We start from the raw sequence: 18226 nt of genomic DNA on the forward strand, positions 1-18226 counted from the left end.
CTATGCAACAATTATTACAAAAAACACTGACATTACAAAAATGGATAACGTTGCCAACCTTCTCTTCAATGCGTTAATCCATGCCGGGCTGAAGTTTATCCGTACAATCTGAAGCAAGTGCTGACGCCGAGTTTCACATCTTTTTTAGACAGTAGCCCATCATCAAACTATAAAATTATTGACCACCGTTTTCACTGGTGGCACACAACTGACTGAAATGATAAGTTCCGACCTCCGATTCCTGCGTGCATGCAGAGGCGATTCTAGGCTCAGTAGGGGGGCCAAGCGAAAATTAAAAAGAAAGAACACTTGTAACAAATCGCCACTACTGTTCTCCAGCTACAGTCTTGGGGGGCCCTAGCTGCCTGTCTAGCCTAGTGACAAGATATGCATATGCGCCTCTGCTTGCCTACGGATGGCGAAATGCGTAAAAGTACAATTGATTGTCTCAAAATATCGTTTCATATTTTCCAATCTCTCTGATCTCACAACGCCCGGGGCCCCCTCTAGTGGCGGTGCCCGGTGCTGCAGCACCGGTTGCACCATAGGATAACGCGGCCCTGCTGTAGACTAGCGTTGTTCACGCGCAACATGCCGAAAACGTGTTGTGTCGCCGGTTGCTCAAATAATATAGCCTAACAGCCGTGGCTGAAGCATGGAATGTGTTCATTTAGGTTAGCCGATGTAGCATGCAAGTCAATGAGACATTTGGTTTGTTTTCACCCATAAAGGGGCGTAACGCAAATTTAAGAGCAAAGTACCCGGATGGCCGTTCATGAGTATGGATGATGAGCTGTGATGGGGTCTTCCCACTCAGAGATGCAACAGGTGGCTAGCTACACACCTGTTAAAACACATGGAAACTCTGATTGATAAACGTGAATGGACACAGAATAGAAAAGGACATTAAGGACTTTGGGTACATATCAATACCCTCCTCTAGTTGTTTCCTCAGACCTGCGTGCTCTTGCCTCAAGGCTTGACATAATTAGTAATGTATATCGATATAGTTATTGATATTGTGTTATATAAATGCATTGTTATTGGTTTGGTTGATTGAATTGGAGACATCTTGAACTACAAAAAGGTGAGAGGACGGAGGAAACGATTGGAGGAGGGGTATTGAGATGCAGCCTCCAAGTTGTTCCACGGGGATGATGCTTCCTATGAAGTAGTTGCCAAGCACTGTGTCACAGACATTTACAGTAATTGTAGGGTTTGATGGGATCACAGAGTTGTGTTAAAACCATTCCGTCAGCTGTTTTTATTTGTTGTTTTTTCCCCCCCATGATTTCAAGTGTGAGTCGGATATGAGTCCAAGAGTGTATGACTTCGAGACGAGAGGCCCCTGTAAAGGTTCGATGAAAATAGACATGGCTCCTATTCTCTTCATCACCTAATCCGCTTGCTGCAGGTGTGCTGATTTTTAAACTGCGCAATCCAGCTTCTGGTATTCAACTTGGAAACCTTGGCAGTTGCTCGAATATCAGTCTCACTGAAGATATCCTCCTTCCTCTGCAGAGAACTGTATTCCTTCTATCAGCTAACATGTCATGCCATATTGTTAGGATACAATATGCAATTTAGGCAATGGGAATGGCCGTCTTGTCTGTGAAACCTTTAAATATTGCATTTGGATTTTGGCTGGTTGAGCTTTTCATCATAAAGTGCTTGAGCTAAAAGCGCCCATTAAATGCCTATGCAGCTGCCATCAGTGTTATGCAGGGATACAAATGCAGACTAACATATCAGGTTTATATTTTCTAAAGGCAATAAAACGTGACTGAATAATCAGACCAAAATGTGTTTGTGTTTGTTTTTCGAGATACACCAGGTTTAATCACTAATTTCCATTTGAAGTGTTTCAGTTTTTGTTCTTTCACAGTCTCCTCATTTTTAATAAACTAAAATAAAGAATATTAAATTGTGTTTTTTTAGCAACTACATGTGATTGTGAATAAACACGTTTATACTTTGAATTCAGACAAATGTTGTTTACACAGGAGTTACTGTCCACCCCAGTTTGTTTACCACACTTGCCGGATAGTCAAGCTAAACTACATCACCCACAATCCCACCGCTTCGGCATATTTCCGGTCCTGCGCGGTTTACGGAGCGGATTGGAACCCGGAGTCAGGATTCACTGAATGTGTAGTCGTTTGAAAAACAGGTAACCTATTTATTTTAAACTTGTGTAACTTTTGCATGCAATACACAACTAGGAGCACAAAATGTATGCTGGAAATTGGCTCAGTAGCGGTAGAAAGTGTTCTAAAGACCATTTTGACGCCGTTTTTGACATTCAAATGGTCAGGCTCCAGAGGAGCTCAACGTCTCCGTTCCATCCGCCATGCCGATTGTTCTTTGTTACATTTGCATTGCTGTAAGAGCAAGAGCGGGCTGAGATCGGAGTTAAAACCCGGCTACAGTTTGGAATCTACTGAAACCCGGATCCCGTTTTTACTGGATCGTGTTTACTGTACAGCTCCTATGCGGATTTGCGTGTTGTTTGAGCGCCGTTCCGTATGCCCTTCACGCACGCTTTGTCAACAGTTGTTTTTCTTCCCACCCTCTCCCTGTCGTTAAATTAAAAACAAAAATGAGTTGTTCCCTATCCACGGGCTTTTGCAAAATAACTTTCTTTTAGGAAAGATTAAAATGCACATTTCTTATAAGGCCTATAATTATAATATGTTTGCATTATTAAGCACAGACTTGCAAATATTTATAGACTGTCAATTGATACAATGTCTCCTCCTTGTCGGATACATTGTTGTCTCTGTTCCTTGTTGTTATGGTTCTAGTCGTTATGGTAACTTTGGTCATATCTGAATGAGAGCACATGCTAAATTCAAACCCATTCAGCTGAATCTTATTTATGATGATAGTAACTTAATTACGTTGGGCCTAATTGATGTCTTTTAGGTGAGTAATTACTGTAACCTTTTCCCCCACTTTTTATTTTTTATTTTATAAAGCTTGTCATAATGGCAGAGCAGGCCACAGATGAATTTATATGTAAGTACAACTTACTATCTATAGTTTTAAATAAATTCTACATTTTCAAGTTCCTGTAGTATTGTCACACAGTTGTGTTTGTTGATATACGTGGGCCTGTGTGTGTGTGGGGCGCTCAGGGTGTGAGGACTGTGGCCAGTATCACGATGCGGAGTGTCCTGAAATCGGCCCTGTGGTCACTGTCAACGACTCACTAGTCCTCAGCAGAGCTCGGTAAGTAGAGTAGAGTTTCCACCTGTCCCGCTTTTACCTGATCTTTAATGGTCTGTCTATGGCAGTGTTTCTCAACCTTTTTTCTTAAAGCACCCCTGTACCTGTGCCAAAGATAAGCCGCGCACCCCCAACCCAAACTTCTACGTGTATACACACTGCAAAAGGATTGACGTGGTTAATTACAATGATTCTTGCTTGAGACATTAATCTTAATGCCTTTACTACCTTATTATCACTATCTTAATCTTCACAAGGGGACCAAAACATGTATTCATTTGATATTAATTTGGTTAATGTTCGCAAGCGAGTTTTGGTCACAACCTCGACACAAACACAATTCCGCGCACCCCCTGAAATCTTTGGCTCACCCCCAGGGGGTGCCCGCACCCCAGGTTAAGAACGACTGGTCTACTGGACTAAAATATTCACCTGAACACTCAATGAGGGGTCATCTCTATCTTCCCACAGCCCATTGATACCACAGCCCATTCCTGCTGCTCCATGTTCCCATAGCCCATTGATACCACAGCCCATTCCTGCTGCTCCATGTTCCCATAGCCCATTGATACCACAGCCCATTCCTGCTGCTCCATGTTCCCATAGCCCATTGATACCACAGCCCATTCCTGCTGCTCCATGTTCCCACAATTTTAAGAAATTATTCAAACATAGGCCCTATGTTCCACAACTCCATGTTCCCACATTCCCAAGTAAGCTAAGAGAACATGCCTTTCTCCCCGCCATGGAACATAGGGCCTAAACTTTGTTAAAAGTCTTATTAGTGATGTGGGACCGATTGGCTGTGGGAAGAACCTTGTGTTACATAACCACCTATGAGTTATTATGTGTATATGTTCCTTTTTAAAAGAATGGGGGCATATACAAACCCATGTCCCTGATATAAAACATATCAAGATGTCTGAAGAAGATCTATGATCAAAACGTTGCTCCTAATAAATTAAGTCTTTTGCAAGCAGTGTGCAGATTCTTTCCCGCTCCTACCTGTACACCTGATATAAAATATGCAATGGCCCATAAACTCTTTAAACCAGAGAGAAGAGGATGTACAATACGTACTATCTCTGTTTTAACCCATTTCTGTCCAGGTCCTCCCTTCCAGACAGTTTACAGATCCAGCCGTCGCAGGAGGGTGCGGAGGGAGTGTTTGTCCTCCGCAAGCTGGTCAAGCGCACACGCTTCGGGCCTTTCGAGGCCAAGAGAGTGCCACACCTGGACAAACAAGGCACTTTCCCACTGAGGGTGAGAATGAGTTGTGATAATCTTCTCCTGCACGCCAAGAGAAAGTGTCTCTGCTATGTTGATGATATGGCTGTAACTTGTACTGTACTGCTGTGTCATGGGGTGCACTTGAAGTGCCCTGTGAATCTTAAAATGGTCTGCACCCAAAAATGTCCCCTTTGAATCTTAATCAACTTAATCATTTATTTTATCTTTTCTTTATTTGAATTGACTTTCTGTTTCTGGGATTAACTTCTGCAGAGTTGCATGTATTTTGGTTCACCTATTATTTATATCAATTTTATTTTTATCTCAATCTTTCATCAGTTTTACATGTAGTACGACTGGACATGATACTGTATGTCTGATTTGTCCCCTGTGTGGTTGTGTGGTTTTAGATATTTAAAAAGGACGGTACGACAATCTGGTTTGACACGTCCAATGAGGACGATTGTAATTGGATGATGATGGTGAGGCCCGCCACTGACCACACCCACCAGAACCTGACGGCCTATCAGCAGGATGACGAGGTCTACTTCAACACATCACAGGTACTAACCGTATGGTCCTGAGTGGTAGGAGGAACCTATCAATATGCCACTTCAATGTTGGCCTCAATGGCCTGATCATCATTGACTTTCAAATCTCTTCGAGACTTGGTCTGACCAAGAGCATAACAATTAACATTTCCCAAACCGCATGATTGACAGTCCTCCTTTGGCTTGCTAATGATTGTTTGTTTCTCGACAAAGTGGGAGGAGTTCCACATTCCGCTTCAACAGGCGATCCAATGCATTTCAGCATTACTGAGTACTGACTTGGTAGTACTATATGATGACCCCATGACAGTTCACTCTAGACAAGAGGACAAGTACATTACACACACTGGTCAGCGGTTAGCAGTAGAATGTAGGGCACTTTTTGTGAAATTTACAAAGTACTCTGGGTAAATATTTTTTTGTGGTTTTTTTTGCAATAGCATAAAAAACATGAATTGCACAAGGAAAGAATAGGGAGCGCTCTATAGTCTTTTCTCCAGGTTGAAGGGGTGCATCTGGTTATTCCTTTACCCAGGTATCTGAGCTTCTAACCACGCCCTGATGAAGGCCAGACGGCTGAAACCGGTCGGCGTTTTTAACATGTTAACCCCGATGTAAAATAAAGGGTTTTTAATACTTCAACTACCTTGACTCAAAGGAGAGTGCTTTGGATACAGTTCATAAGTCTGTCAAGCATAAAAAACATATCTGAGAAAATAAACTGCTAATGTGATAAAAGGTCCTAAATAATGATTCCTAAGATGTCTGTTGCAGCAGGAAAAGATTTACACACAACACTGAAATCTTTTTCATACTGTATTTCATTGGCACAGAAGAGATTAGATTGATGGTTTCTGACGCGTCTCTTTCAGGATGTGCTCCCAGGGGTGGAGTTGCGTGTGTGGTATGGGGCCTTCTACGCCAGGAAGATGGAGAAACCAGTTCTCAAACCACCTGTCACTTTACCTGCACCAGGTAAACAAAACACCTGTCAATCCCTCTCAGTTCAACCCCTAGTGTTAAACAAAGGGAAAGTGAAACTGCTTTTTCTTGGCTTGAATGATCAAGAAAACCTGTTAAGATTTAGACTGGTTGATCTCCGGCTGTTGTGTCCATGTAATAAGCGCAACATGTTTTTCACACATTTTCCCTAATTAAGGTCTATTGTAGAGATTTTGTTGCAGCTGCGGCTGCCATACACTCCTTCAGGGGGTGCTTGCTGAGTCTAGCCATTTTAAACATGTCCCCAAACGTTTTCCACTCCTCTCATTCCATTATGTGTAATGATGTGGCTCGTCCTTGGGCTTCTGGTGAGATTTGAAGTGACTGCCAATTGTTTTTAAACATTTTAAAGGTCTACTGTATGTCTTCAAATGGTGTTATTGGTACTGGGCCCTCTTAAAGTTCGCTTTTTCTTGTGAACAGTCATGTGCTGTGTCTGATATGGTGCACTTGTGCACTTCGAGCACTAAAGCCGGGCATACACTGTGCGATATTTTCACTCGTGGGTCTTAAGCTTCTGCTCACACTGCACAATGGAATTTCACTGTTTAAAAGTTCACAGCTCACGACTCACGTCCTCACACTACACGAGCCGACAGTCGGATGCCAGCGAAATGCTTCCACCGTACGACGCGACAGGCATGTTTCCCCGGTCTGCAGAGGAGGGAACATGCGCACCTGAGGTGGAGATGAGGTCGCGCTCAACAGTGAATCGCACGGCCCTATTAATTTGTGCATATGAAGTGTCAAATCGGGTCGTAGCACTGCTTTAACTGTGCGATTTATGCACGAGCCACGACCAGAATTTCAAACTGTTTTGATTTTCTTGCGACCCTGCGATTGCATTATCGTGAGGTGAAATCGCTTGTCGTTACCCCATGTACACTGCACGATGCGAGACTCACAATTGACCTGCGATTGAGCAAGAAATCGGCTCGACTCTCAAAGTCGTGCAAGTGCCAAATCGGGGCAAAATCGGGGCAAAAGTCGCACAGTTGTAAGCCCTGCTTAACTTTCACTGCGTGATCAATGCGGCCATTCGCACTGAAACATAGTGCCTGAAGTGCACCATTTCATACACAGCCATAGTGCCTGAAGTGCACCATTTCATACACAGCAGCTGTGTTTTGATCACTTGTCTTGTGCCCTTGCTTACAAGAATGTCTCTGTACTGTTAGCCTGTAGCTGACCTAATGTTGGCCAATGTGCTTCTCTTGAACCGCAGAGAGTGGCAATGAGAAGGCAGATAGTGCCGCTAAAATGGCCTTGAGTGACGAAATTACTGAATGTCCAGTCCCTGCTTCAGACATGAAACCTCTACTGTGCTCTTATATAACTGAGAAATGGCAAGCTGAATGGGATGGATGTGTGCACAATAAGCAGCATGAAATCTGCAACACTGTGAAGCAAACAATAACTCAATCTGTTTCATGTAGACGTGACCAAGTTGTGTATACAAGGTGTCGAATTGGGTCATTCTAGACTAACGCACAGTTTTTTGTTGATTGGAGATGCACCCCCTCTTTGTGATTTTTGTAGTAGCCCCCTATCTATTACGCATGTTTTAACTTGTTCTGTACTGAAAATGAAAAGGCAGCAGTTTTTTAAGAAAGATACTGTTTTTTATATATTTGTTAAGGGTCCCACCTTTAAAGGTTTTGAACTTTCTAGAATGTATTGATGTTAAGAAATGTATTTAATCTCTTTATTTATATGGTTGTTAATTTTGTAAATGTGATATGATGTTTTTTATATCTGTATTGGCCATGATATAGCCATAGCTGCTGAAATGGCAATAAATGTAAACAATCAAATCAATCTTGAACTGCAGAGACACAGGTGACGCCCACCACGCAACCTGACACACCTACGCCCCCGCTGGCCAAGGAGAGCGAGGCAGGTGGGTGCCTTTGTTAGACACCAAGGGTGCATCCCAATATGTGACCTTGCCTCCTCCACTTGTGCTTGTCTCCTCGTCCCGCCTCCTGACCCCTCCTCCATGGTGAAAACGATAAAGTTTCCCAGCTGTCAGCCTCGCCACAACAACTTTTGAGGGACTGTTTTTCATTCACCATCCCAATTGCAAATGAGAAAAATACTTAACAATTGAGCTTTTGCAAGATATTGAAATATAATGCTGTTGTCAGTAGGGATGGGATATCGGTATCGGTGTATCGGTATCGGGTTCAGATATCAACATATTTCAAAGATCGGATCGGATCGGAATTTCCCCAAAATATCGGAATTTTCCTGATACAGACATTGAGTCAGGTGCAATGTTAATTTGAAATCATAACACTTGCATATTAGTTTTCAGGATGGGATTGTTACTTTTTTACTTGTTACTTTTTGCTTATTGATTGGTTTCCTGTTCTTCTGACTCCCTTTTCTGACCAAATAGTCTGCTTGGGTCTACCTCAAGTTGAAACACATGCATATATGTGATTTTGGTATTGGATCGGAATAGTATCGGTATCGGCAGATATCCAAATTTAGATATTGGGATCGGATCGGAAGTGAAAAAATGTGTATCGGTGCATCCCTAGTTGTCAGTGATGTCATCATGACGAGAGGCAAGTGGAGGAGGCAAGGTCGCATATTAAAACGCACTCCAAATGGGGTGTGTCTGTTTACGTTTGCATACTTCCTACTGTTTTAAGAGTGGGGCTCGGTGTCTTGATGAAGGAAACATATACAAATAGGAGGAAGTGGAAGCAAACTACAGCATGTGTAACTGTTGTTGTTTTTTTGTTTTATGAGATGTTGTTTATAAGCAGAGTTGTTATAATAAAGTAGAAGTACTCTTACAGATGTAATTGCAACACTAGTAGTGTCATACTCCTAGTGTTGTAATTACATCTGTAAGAGTTATACAACTCTGTTTAATAATAATAATTAAGTTTTGTATAGCGTTTTTCTAAACACTCAAAGACGCTTTACAGACCATGTGACATGGAACAAAAACACGAACAGACACTCAAAGACATACAGAGACTAAAACAAGATGTACGTCTCAGACATTGAGCGACTAGCCTGGCCTTGGTTCAGCCTGTTCTGCCCTCTTCTCTCCCATCCAGATGTTTTTTCTATCTGTATTGGCCATGATATAGCCATAGCTGCTGAAATGGCAATACATGTAAACAATCAATCAAATCTCCTCTCCCATCCAGACCAGTTGCTGCTGCTGCACCTGTCCACTGTGAAGGCCGTGGAGTCCCCACTAGTGGATGCCAATGACACCCCAGTCCTCCCAGAGTCGACGGTAGACGGCCTGGAGAGCTCACTGGACATCAAAGAAGCAGCCACCGCCACCGCCGACGTCACACACGCCACCGCCGACGTCACACACGCCACCATCTCCACGGTTACCCCCGTAGCCGCCCCCGCCATGACCCCTCTCACTATCACCGTCACGGAACCCAAGAGGAGGCCTGGGCGAGGTCGAAGGCCAAAGGTCACCAAAGGCAGGGCTGCTGCGGCTCACAAGGACACAGCCAAAGGTCAGAAAGGTCAATCGAGATTTACTCTTGTTTTTCTGTTTGTTTCTTTGGGCTAGTTTTTTTGTTTTACCCCATATGAAAAATGAGGAGTGGGCAGTATACAGGTATATGTCATCAAATAATTGTTTTGTCCATTTATGAATGATTTTGTAAGTGTTATGTTTTCTCCATGGGTTGTGTCATCTCTCCAGGCTCCATCCCTGTGGCACAGCCTGATGCGGCCCTCCCTACCCCCACCCCCACCACAGATGCCCCTCAGCTGGAGCTGGACAAAGTGGACGAGCAGCACATGATCGACGTCGACGGCAAGGAGTTCAAGCTGGTGCAGATCACACGCAAGTAAGTAGCATGACTATCGCAACCTGTCAACTTTACGAGAATTTGGTCTGGCGAGGCCGGCCGCACATTGGCTCCGACAGCACTGCGACACACTTTGCTTCTGACATAATTCGGACCCCCAAACCAAATTTCACACGAACAAAGCATTGATAGTCAATGGGCAGCGCCGACAAAATAGAACATGTCTGTAATTGCTATCCGACATCTGCGAATGTCCGCGGACATCGGCGCCAGTGTGCGGGGTTCTATTGAAAACAATGAAATCGAACTTTTGCCCAGCAGTGCTCAGCACTTTGTCAGAGCCGATGTGCGGAAGCCCTAACTCGCGTTGTCAAACCATTTCCTTGAGGGAGATGCAACAGGTGTAGTTTTTCAGAGTGAGAAGTCTGCATATTTAAAATCCTTCGAAACAAAAAAGATTTTAAGTATGCAAACCCCTCACTCCGAAAACTACAGTCAGCCTTTTATTTGTCCTGCACCTTTTCCTGGGATTTGAGCAATGTTTTCCTTCAACTAGATGCAAAGGGCATGTGTAGTGGGCTGCTATTGGTTGAGGGAGATGCAAAGGGCATGTGTTGTGGGCTGCTATTGGTTGACGGAGATGCAAAGGGCATGTGTTGTGGGCTGCTATTGGTTGACGGAGATGCAAAGGGCATGTGTTGTGGGCTGCTATTGGTTGAGGGAGATGCAAAGGGCATGTGTAGTGGGCTGCTATTGGTTGACGGAGATGCAAAGGGCATGTGTAGTGGGCTGCTATTGGTTGAGGGAGATGCAAATTAGGGGTGGGCGATATGGCAAAAATGTTGTATCACGATTTTTTAACATGAAATCACGATTTCGATTTTTTTATCACGATCTTCCATCCAAAAAATAAAAACAACAAAAAACAACTTTCATATACTTGCAATTTGTAATTTGCAGTCAATAAAATGTTAACACACTGATGATACTCTCATAAAGTGTACAATTGGAATACAATAATGTAAAGAATAAAGTTAAGACAACAACACAAGTGAGAAAACGTCACTCTGATACTGATAATAAACATCCTCACTGCAAGACGATCTATACGATTTCTCCACTTTGGCAGATTCGAGACGATATTTTACTCAATATCGCGATTCACGATATAATATCGTCATATCGCCCACCCCTAATGCAAAGGGCATGTGTAGTGGGCTGCTATTGGTTGACGGAGATGCAAAGGGCGTGTGTAGCTCACTGCTGTTGGTTGATGATGCAGTCAATCAGACCACCCATTCCCTCAGTCACCTGCTAACTGAACTGGTGCGCCATTGTGTTAAACACTCCCCATCAAGACGTTGGAAATGCTCAAAATTGTAGACTGCATGTCATCAGAATGTTGTAGATGGTGTGCCTGGCCAGTTCCTATGGAATTAAGAAGTTGGTTGGTTGGACTTCTGGCAGTCATGGATAAGCGGTTAGGCCGTCAGACTTGTAGCCCAAAGGTTGCTGGTTCGACTCCCGACCTGCCAGGTTGGTGGGGGGAGTAATCAACCAGTGCTCTCCCCCATCCTCATGAGGGCTGCCATCCCAAGTATCACCACAAAATATCACCTAACACTACTGTGCGTACCGTATCATCATATCATCACCTACCCCCGACATAGCAACACAGAGCTAGCCTCATCTATCCTCATCTAAAGCAGCCTAGCACCATCTAGCCCCTAGTACCACTCTTCAGACGTCTCCATTCCCAATAACCCGAGGAGAGATTTTCAACTTTATTTACCGCAGACAGGACAGTGAAGAGTGGGACAGATAATGAGTGGGAGAGAGAGACGGGGGAGGATCGGGAAATGAGCCGGGTCGGGAATCGAACTCAGGTCGCCCGCGTAGCAGTCCAGTGCCCAGATCAGATTAGACTTCTGCAACTGCGCTCGTCAAAACTCGCGTGGGAGTGGCCACGAACCAACATTGTATTCATGCATCTGCGAGTTCTGCGAGGTCCGAGGTCTCGTCGCGAGCCACATTTGAAATTGCGCGATTAGGCTACTTTCACTACATTGTAAGCACTGCGGTCATTATTAAGCAATGTTGCTTTCTATCCCCGCGGTTAGCTAGGTATTTTCACACAAATTGCAAAGGCAATGCACTGGTATCATTATTTGACATACCCTGTCTGTTTTCACGAGCATAAAATGCAAGCATGTAAAGACAGTTGATTCTGCCGATGTGTGTTTACATTTGGTGGAGGAACGGTAGTAAAACCGCAGGCATTGTGCCACGAGTGTTCAACTGATGCATTGTTTGTTACTTAGCTTGTAGCTTCGTGTATTTACACACATTTATACACAAGGCATTAATAAACTTTTTAACAGAATACAGCTCTGCTCTCGCAAACTACTGGCATTGCGCTGCCACAAGAACAGAACAAGGAAGTAGCGAGACGACCAATCTTAGCACCTTTTTGTCTGCGTACTCCGCGTCCGTCCGACAGATAGTTAGAATTTTTTCGAGGCGCTCGACGACGGGCGCAGAGCCTCTGAGAGGGGGGCGTGGACTCGCATAGACAGAAAACGGACGGACGCAGATTCTATGCGTCCGAAGCATAAATCTAGCTTTAGCCACGGCTGGGCCCTCAATGTGTTCTTTCTTTCTTTCTTTCTTTCTTTCTTTCTTTCTTTCTTTCTTTCTTTCTTTCTTTCTTTCTTTCTTTCTCTCTCTGTCTCTCTCTCTCTCTCTCTCTCTCTCTCTCTCTCTCTCTCTCTCTCTCTCTCTCTGTCTCTTTCTCTCTCTCTCTCACCATAGGACTGGGCTGAGGCGGCATGTGGGGGGTGGTAGGCCAGCAGGTCGGCATGGCGACCATAAGCGCGTCTACCAGTGTGCTCTCTGCAACAAGGTCTTCCAGAACAGCAGCAACCTCAACCGACACATCCGCTCTCACGGTGAGTAACCTCAAAACAACCGACACATCCGCTCCCACGGTGAGTAAATAACAACCGACACATCCGCTCTCACGCTGAGTAACAACCGACACATCCGCTCTCACGGTGAGTAAATAACAACCGACACATCCGCTCTCACGGTGAGTAACAATAACAACCGACACATCCACTCTCACGGTGAGTAAATCACAACCGACACATCCGCTCTCACGGTGAGTAACCTCAACCGACACATCCGCTCTCACGCTGAGTAACAACCGACACATCCGCTCTCACGGTGAGTAACAATAACAACCGACACATCCACTCTCACGGTGAGTAAATCACAACCGACACATCCGCTCTCACGGTGAGTAACCTCAACCGACACATCCGCTCTCACGGTGAGTAACCTCAACCGACACATCCGCTCTCACGGTGAGTGATGATCACTGACCGCAGCATAACGCAGTGGTTCTCAACCTTTTTTGAACAAACACTCCCTTGATCTTATCGTAAGCCTCCCAATGCCCCCTTGATCTTATCGTAAGCCTCCCAATGCCCCCCTTAGTATTGAATAGGGATGCAAACAATTTCAACTGACAAGAGACCCAGGTGAAATGGGCATGTGAAGTGTGTGTGAAGAGGGGTGTGAATAGTGGGAATATTTAAATCACCTTTGGATTAAAGAATTGAAATATGATTAATTTAAATGTGGTATTTTATCTCAATTTTTAATTAACATTTGTAAATTGAGTAGTTTTTTTCGAGAAACATTGAGGTTGCGGGGGAAAAACGCCGATTATCAATTAATCGTAAGTCGAACGATAAGGCTATCAACTAATGATTAATGAATTAATCGATAATTTGCATCCCTAGTATTGAATAATAAAATAGGCTAATGCCCCCCAATGGGAACTAAGCCACGCCCCCACTCAGCTGTTTCCTTCTCAACGCCCCCCTGGGGCTCCCCACCGCCCCCTGGGGGGCTGTACTGCACACTAGCATAACGCATCGCCGCTTACTGAACTGCAAACTGTGCACTGCCTTCTGTGCATCCTCCCTCACTCACTGCACCGTCAGTGCTTCTCAACCTGTGCACTATGATGTGGCTCCACCACCACCACCACCACCACCACCGGCTCCCTTGTTAAATGGGGATAGTTGTTGTCAGATTGGCTCTGCTCATCTTATACTGTAGTTGTGATGCATTTCCTCAGATGAGTAAATAACAAAACAAGCATTGATGACTTGGGTCAGAATGGATTTAGAACTAGAGGGCAGAGAAAGTCAATTGTAATGATGGAAATTAAAAAAATAACATGATGTGGAAACCCCTAGCTAGCCTGGTTCTCACGAGACCTCTGTGTGTGTGTTTGTGTTTGTGTGTGTGTGTGTGTGTGTGTGTGTGTGTGTGTGTGTGTGTGTGTGTGTGTGTGTGTGTGTGTGTGTGTGTGTGTGTGTGTGTGTGTGTGTGTGTGTGTGTGTGTGTGTGTGTAGCTCTGGAGCCCCCTGGTGGAGCTCCAACACACATGGAGGTCTAGGAGACTGTAGCAGGATTCCATTTCTCCAGTCAAAACTAATCAGAGCATTTATTACTTTAATATCAATGGCAGCTCGCATTGAGGAGTCGCAGGACAGATTATAGACTATATTGACGCTTTAGAGATCAATACATAAAACATTTTTTTAAGGTATTTGTTGGTGGCGAGGACGGAATGATGGATAAATCCATGCTTTCTGAAGGCGGAGCCAACGCATGGTCTCCCAGACCTAGTAGTGATGGAGCTCCCAAAGCAGCTTAGTACCAAACTGAACTGTGGGCTGTATTGAGACTCAGAGTACACACATGATTACATCACATCGGTCCTTTCCAACATGTGTGGCACAGTTATGGGCCAGCTGGCTTCATTAGTTGCGCTAGTTCCACATTTTCCACATGACCTGGTTTTACCTGGCCTGGTTGGATGAGCACCTGGTTGAATTGGGTTGATAAAAACCAGGTCATGAAGGTTGGAGCAGGCGTCACCCAACAGTTTTTCTCTTCTTTTTAAGGGTGCTGACCAAAATATTGTAAAACTGATGAAAATGAGAAAAGGTCGCACCATGCATAGGTTTCTTTATTACACAGACACGTTTCGGCGCGCACACTGAGGAAGGCAGAACGCCGAACTGCGTCTGTGTAATAAAGAAACCTATGCATGGTGCGACCTTTTCTCATTTTTCAGTTGATAAAAAAACAGGTCATGTGGAATATGTGGAACTGGAGTGGAACTGATGAGTCCATATTGCCCATCACTGCATGTTCCCCTGTGTATGGGGAAATGATGCTTAGTAGTAATAGCAAAGTTCTTCCTGTATAAGTTACGTCACTCCGCCGCCATCTTGTTGACGCCTTCGGAGTGCTATTTCGCGATTAGTGAGACCAGATCTGAGAGTCAATGGGAAAAATGAATGGGGTAAACTGAGTATAGGACGGGAGGGAACCCAGCGGTTGTGAAAACCATATGGTTGAAACTACCATGAAAAACTGATCAATCCAGACAGCTTGGTTGTGTCATTCGAGTCAAAATAACGCTTTTAAAGCCACTTTTCTCACGTTTTGTTTTGACAGAGCGCAGGCGCAGTAGTTCCATAACGGCACGAGAGCAACAGCTTTTCAGAACTGAGCATGCGCAACATTTTGCGTGCGCCGATGTAGCCAGATGATTGGATCACTGGCAACGCAGCTCAGCAGGCACATTGGCTCTTGTTACCAGAAAGGCGTAAGATGTGCGGGTAGACGCCATATTTGCGTTACGAATCTTCACCGTTAATTTCTATGGACGTTTACCAATCTGACCTGTCTCCTCCTACCTAAACCGTCTCTGGTAATAGCAGCACTCGTCTAATGTCAGCCAATGCCACTATTGTATGGATTGAATTGGGTTTTTTTTGTTAATTGTCTAAGAAGCAATATTAATTGCAGTGCATTCATTACCAATTAATTAATTTATGGGCATTAGCAGTGGCTATCGTATGACATTGCTGCACTGGTGTAGTCTACGTAGAACGCGGGTATACGGAGTATACCCACTTCTAAATTTCAGGGATTTCAGTATACCCACTTAAAATTGATTGATCCATTGTTTTGAATAGCACAAATATATACAGTATACCCACTTCAAAAAATGCCCAAATATACAGTATACCCACTTCAAAAAAGTAGACTACACCACTGCATTGCTGCATTCAAAAGCAAAACAAAAAAACACGAATCATGCTGACTGTTATACTGCAGAGCACAATGACCCACTCAGAAAGAGAGCTGGTTGTGACCTGACTCGCCCTGCATTGCCGAACAGAAGAGCAGTAAATTAAAGCCATCAGCAATAGACACAGAGCTACAATCAATAGCAGAGCCATTGCCTCACGTATAGTGTGCTACAGTTTTGACTCCACATGACTCAGCATAGGCCACTTGTGTTACGCATCAACTGTGATGAGTCTTAAAGCGGAATTCACCTTTCAAACAATATTGTGCCCTATCTCTGTATTTGACCACATTATAACAGGGGATTATGCTGCCACTGGATATTATACCTTTATATTAAATATAAATATAACCAAATCATTCAAATGACTTGATTTTTCTCATGTAAAATGCAAAATTACCGGTAGGATAAATTATCTGTAATAACAGCACACAATGACCAGAGGTGAGTTCCACTTTAAGTCTTGTGAGACAGGCAATTGAAGTAACGGTTACTCTCAGTCATGTTCTTGTGCGCGAGTTTCCCCCTTAACGATCAATAGTCAATAGCCGCCAATATTGTCCTACAGTAGACACAGTTGCCTACATGTACACTATTATTGAAATTGGGTTTAGAAAGGCGTTTAACTTTGTGATATACGTACATTTGTTTGACATGGTAGTATGATCACGTTTTAACTGCCGCGTTTGAAGATGAGTGGGTAACGCTTTAGAATATGGTTCTTCTAATAAGCGTTTATAGTCACTAGTAAGCAGGTAGTAATACCCTTACAAGTGCCCAATAACATGCTTATTAACTTTGTTAACATCTTATAAGCTGCTTATTATGTGTTTATAGTGGTTTATTTTTTTTGTCTTATTATTTAAATCGGTACACATATCCATCTTGATATGCTGACTAATACTAGATATGGAGGCGTCAAGATGGTTGCCATTTGTAACGATTTTCATGCTTTTACTCAAATAAAGTTACTCATCAGATGTTAACAACGTTAATAAGCATGTTAACAAAGTTAATAAGCGTGTTATTGGGCACTTGTAAGGGTATTACTACCTGCTTACTAGTGAATATAAACGCTTATTAGAAGAACCTTATTCTAAAGCGATGAGTGTTCTAGGGAACCGATGCTCACCAAGTGACTCATTGTGAAGAACCTTTGAGTCCAGATGGCAACAGAGTCTGAAATGCTTTTATGCTCTCCTATTTCAGACGGAAGTCTATGAAAGTTGTTATGCTTCGCTTTGCCATCAGAGTGAGTAAAGTGATACTGTATTGCTTGTGTAATCCGACCCAGGTGACAAACTCTTCAAATGTGACGAGTGCGAGAAGATGTTCAGTCGGAAGGAGAGCCTGAAGCAACACATCTCCTACAAGCACAGCAAGAACGAGGTGTGTGTGTGTGCGTGTGTGCGTGTGTGTGTGCGTGCGTGTGTGTGTGTGTGTGTGTGTGTGTGTGTGTGTGTTTGTATGTGTGTGTGTGGGTGGGTGTGGGTGGGTGTGTGTGGGTGTGTTTGAGTAAAACTGCGTGTGCGTGCATATATTAAGCAGAGCTTTTCAGTATTTTTATATTGAGTGCTTTTCACGAATGTGCATGTTGACTTCAGCGTGTTTTTCTATTTGTTTTGATGTATTTCCTCAGTCGGATGTGGAGCACAGGTACCAGTGTAACACCTGTGAGAAGTTCTTCCGGGTCGAAAACGCGCTAAAGTTCCATAACTGCAGAACAGGTGAGGAGGCCCTCTTAACCCCACTAGCTGCTTAACATTGGCCTCATTTACACGAGACATGTAATTCAGAATTAAAACTCAATTTACTTCATTAATTAACTTCAAATTCTGGATAAAGCTTAATTCTGCTTTGAAAGCGTCATGTAAACACTTAAATGGAAGTTCAATGCGCGAACTCGACGGAGCTATTTAATTCGGATTTTAAAGCGTCATGTAAACGTTGCCATGAAAACAAGAGCACTCAGAGATGGCAACCTGGTCGCCTGTACACCACCACATGCACATGATGTTCAGAGCCGTGTATAAATCTTTATATGGGTCAATGACATTTTAGTAGTAGCACAAATCAGGGGGGTGCAACCAGACCTAAAGCCACTATTGTATGGATTGAATTATTTTTATTTGGTTTTAGTGGATTCTCTGAGAAGCATATTTATTGCAGTACATTTATTACCAATTACTAATTCATTTATGGGCATTAGCTGCCGTTGTACCACCTGACAACTG

At 43.6% G+C, this 18226-nt stretch overlaps 1 protein-coding gene across 1 annotated transcript in view; it reads left to right on the top strand.

The window, feature by feature from the left end:
* Positions 1–2110: 2110 nt before the first annotated feature.
* The window catches only part of prdm15 (PR domain containing 15), a 40597-nt gene continuing 24481 nt past the window's right edge, over positions 2111–18226 (top strand). The window contains exons 1-12 of the mRNA XM_063204194.1: positions 2111–2170; positions 2979–3018; positions 3138–3231; positions 4338–4491; positions 4869–5021; positions 5882–5984; positions 7843–7911; positions 9182–9511; positions 9703–9850; positions 12623–12759; positions 17287–17381; positions 17632–17719. Coding sequence (XP_063060264.1) covers positions 2988–3018; positions 3138–3231; positions 4338–4491; positions 4869–5021; positions 5882–5984; positions 7843–7911; positions 9182–9511; positions 9703–9850; positions 12623–12759; positions 17287–17381; positions 17632–17719 — 1402 coding nt within the window. The 5' untranslated portion in view covers positions 2111–2170; positions 2979–2987. The remainder of the gene's footprint in view (positions 2171–2978; positions 3019–3137; positions 3232–4337; positions 4492–4868; positions 5022–5881; positions 5985–7842; positions 7912–9181; positions 9512–9702; positions 9851–12622; positions 12760–17286; positions 17382–17631; positions 17720–18226) is intronic.

This window comes from Engraulis encrasicolus, chromosome 7 (assembly GCF_034702125.1).
Source record: "Engraulis encrasicolus isolate BLACKSEA-1 chromosome 7, IST_EnEncr_1.0, whole genome shotgun sequence".
Lineage (NCBI taxonomy): Eukaryota > Metazoa > Chordata > Actinopteri > Clupeiformes > Engraulidae > Engraulis > Engraulis encrasicolus.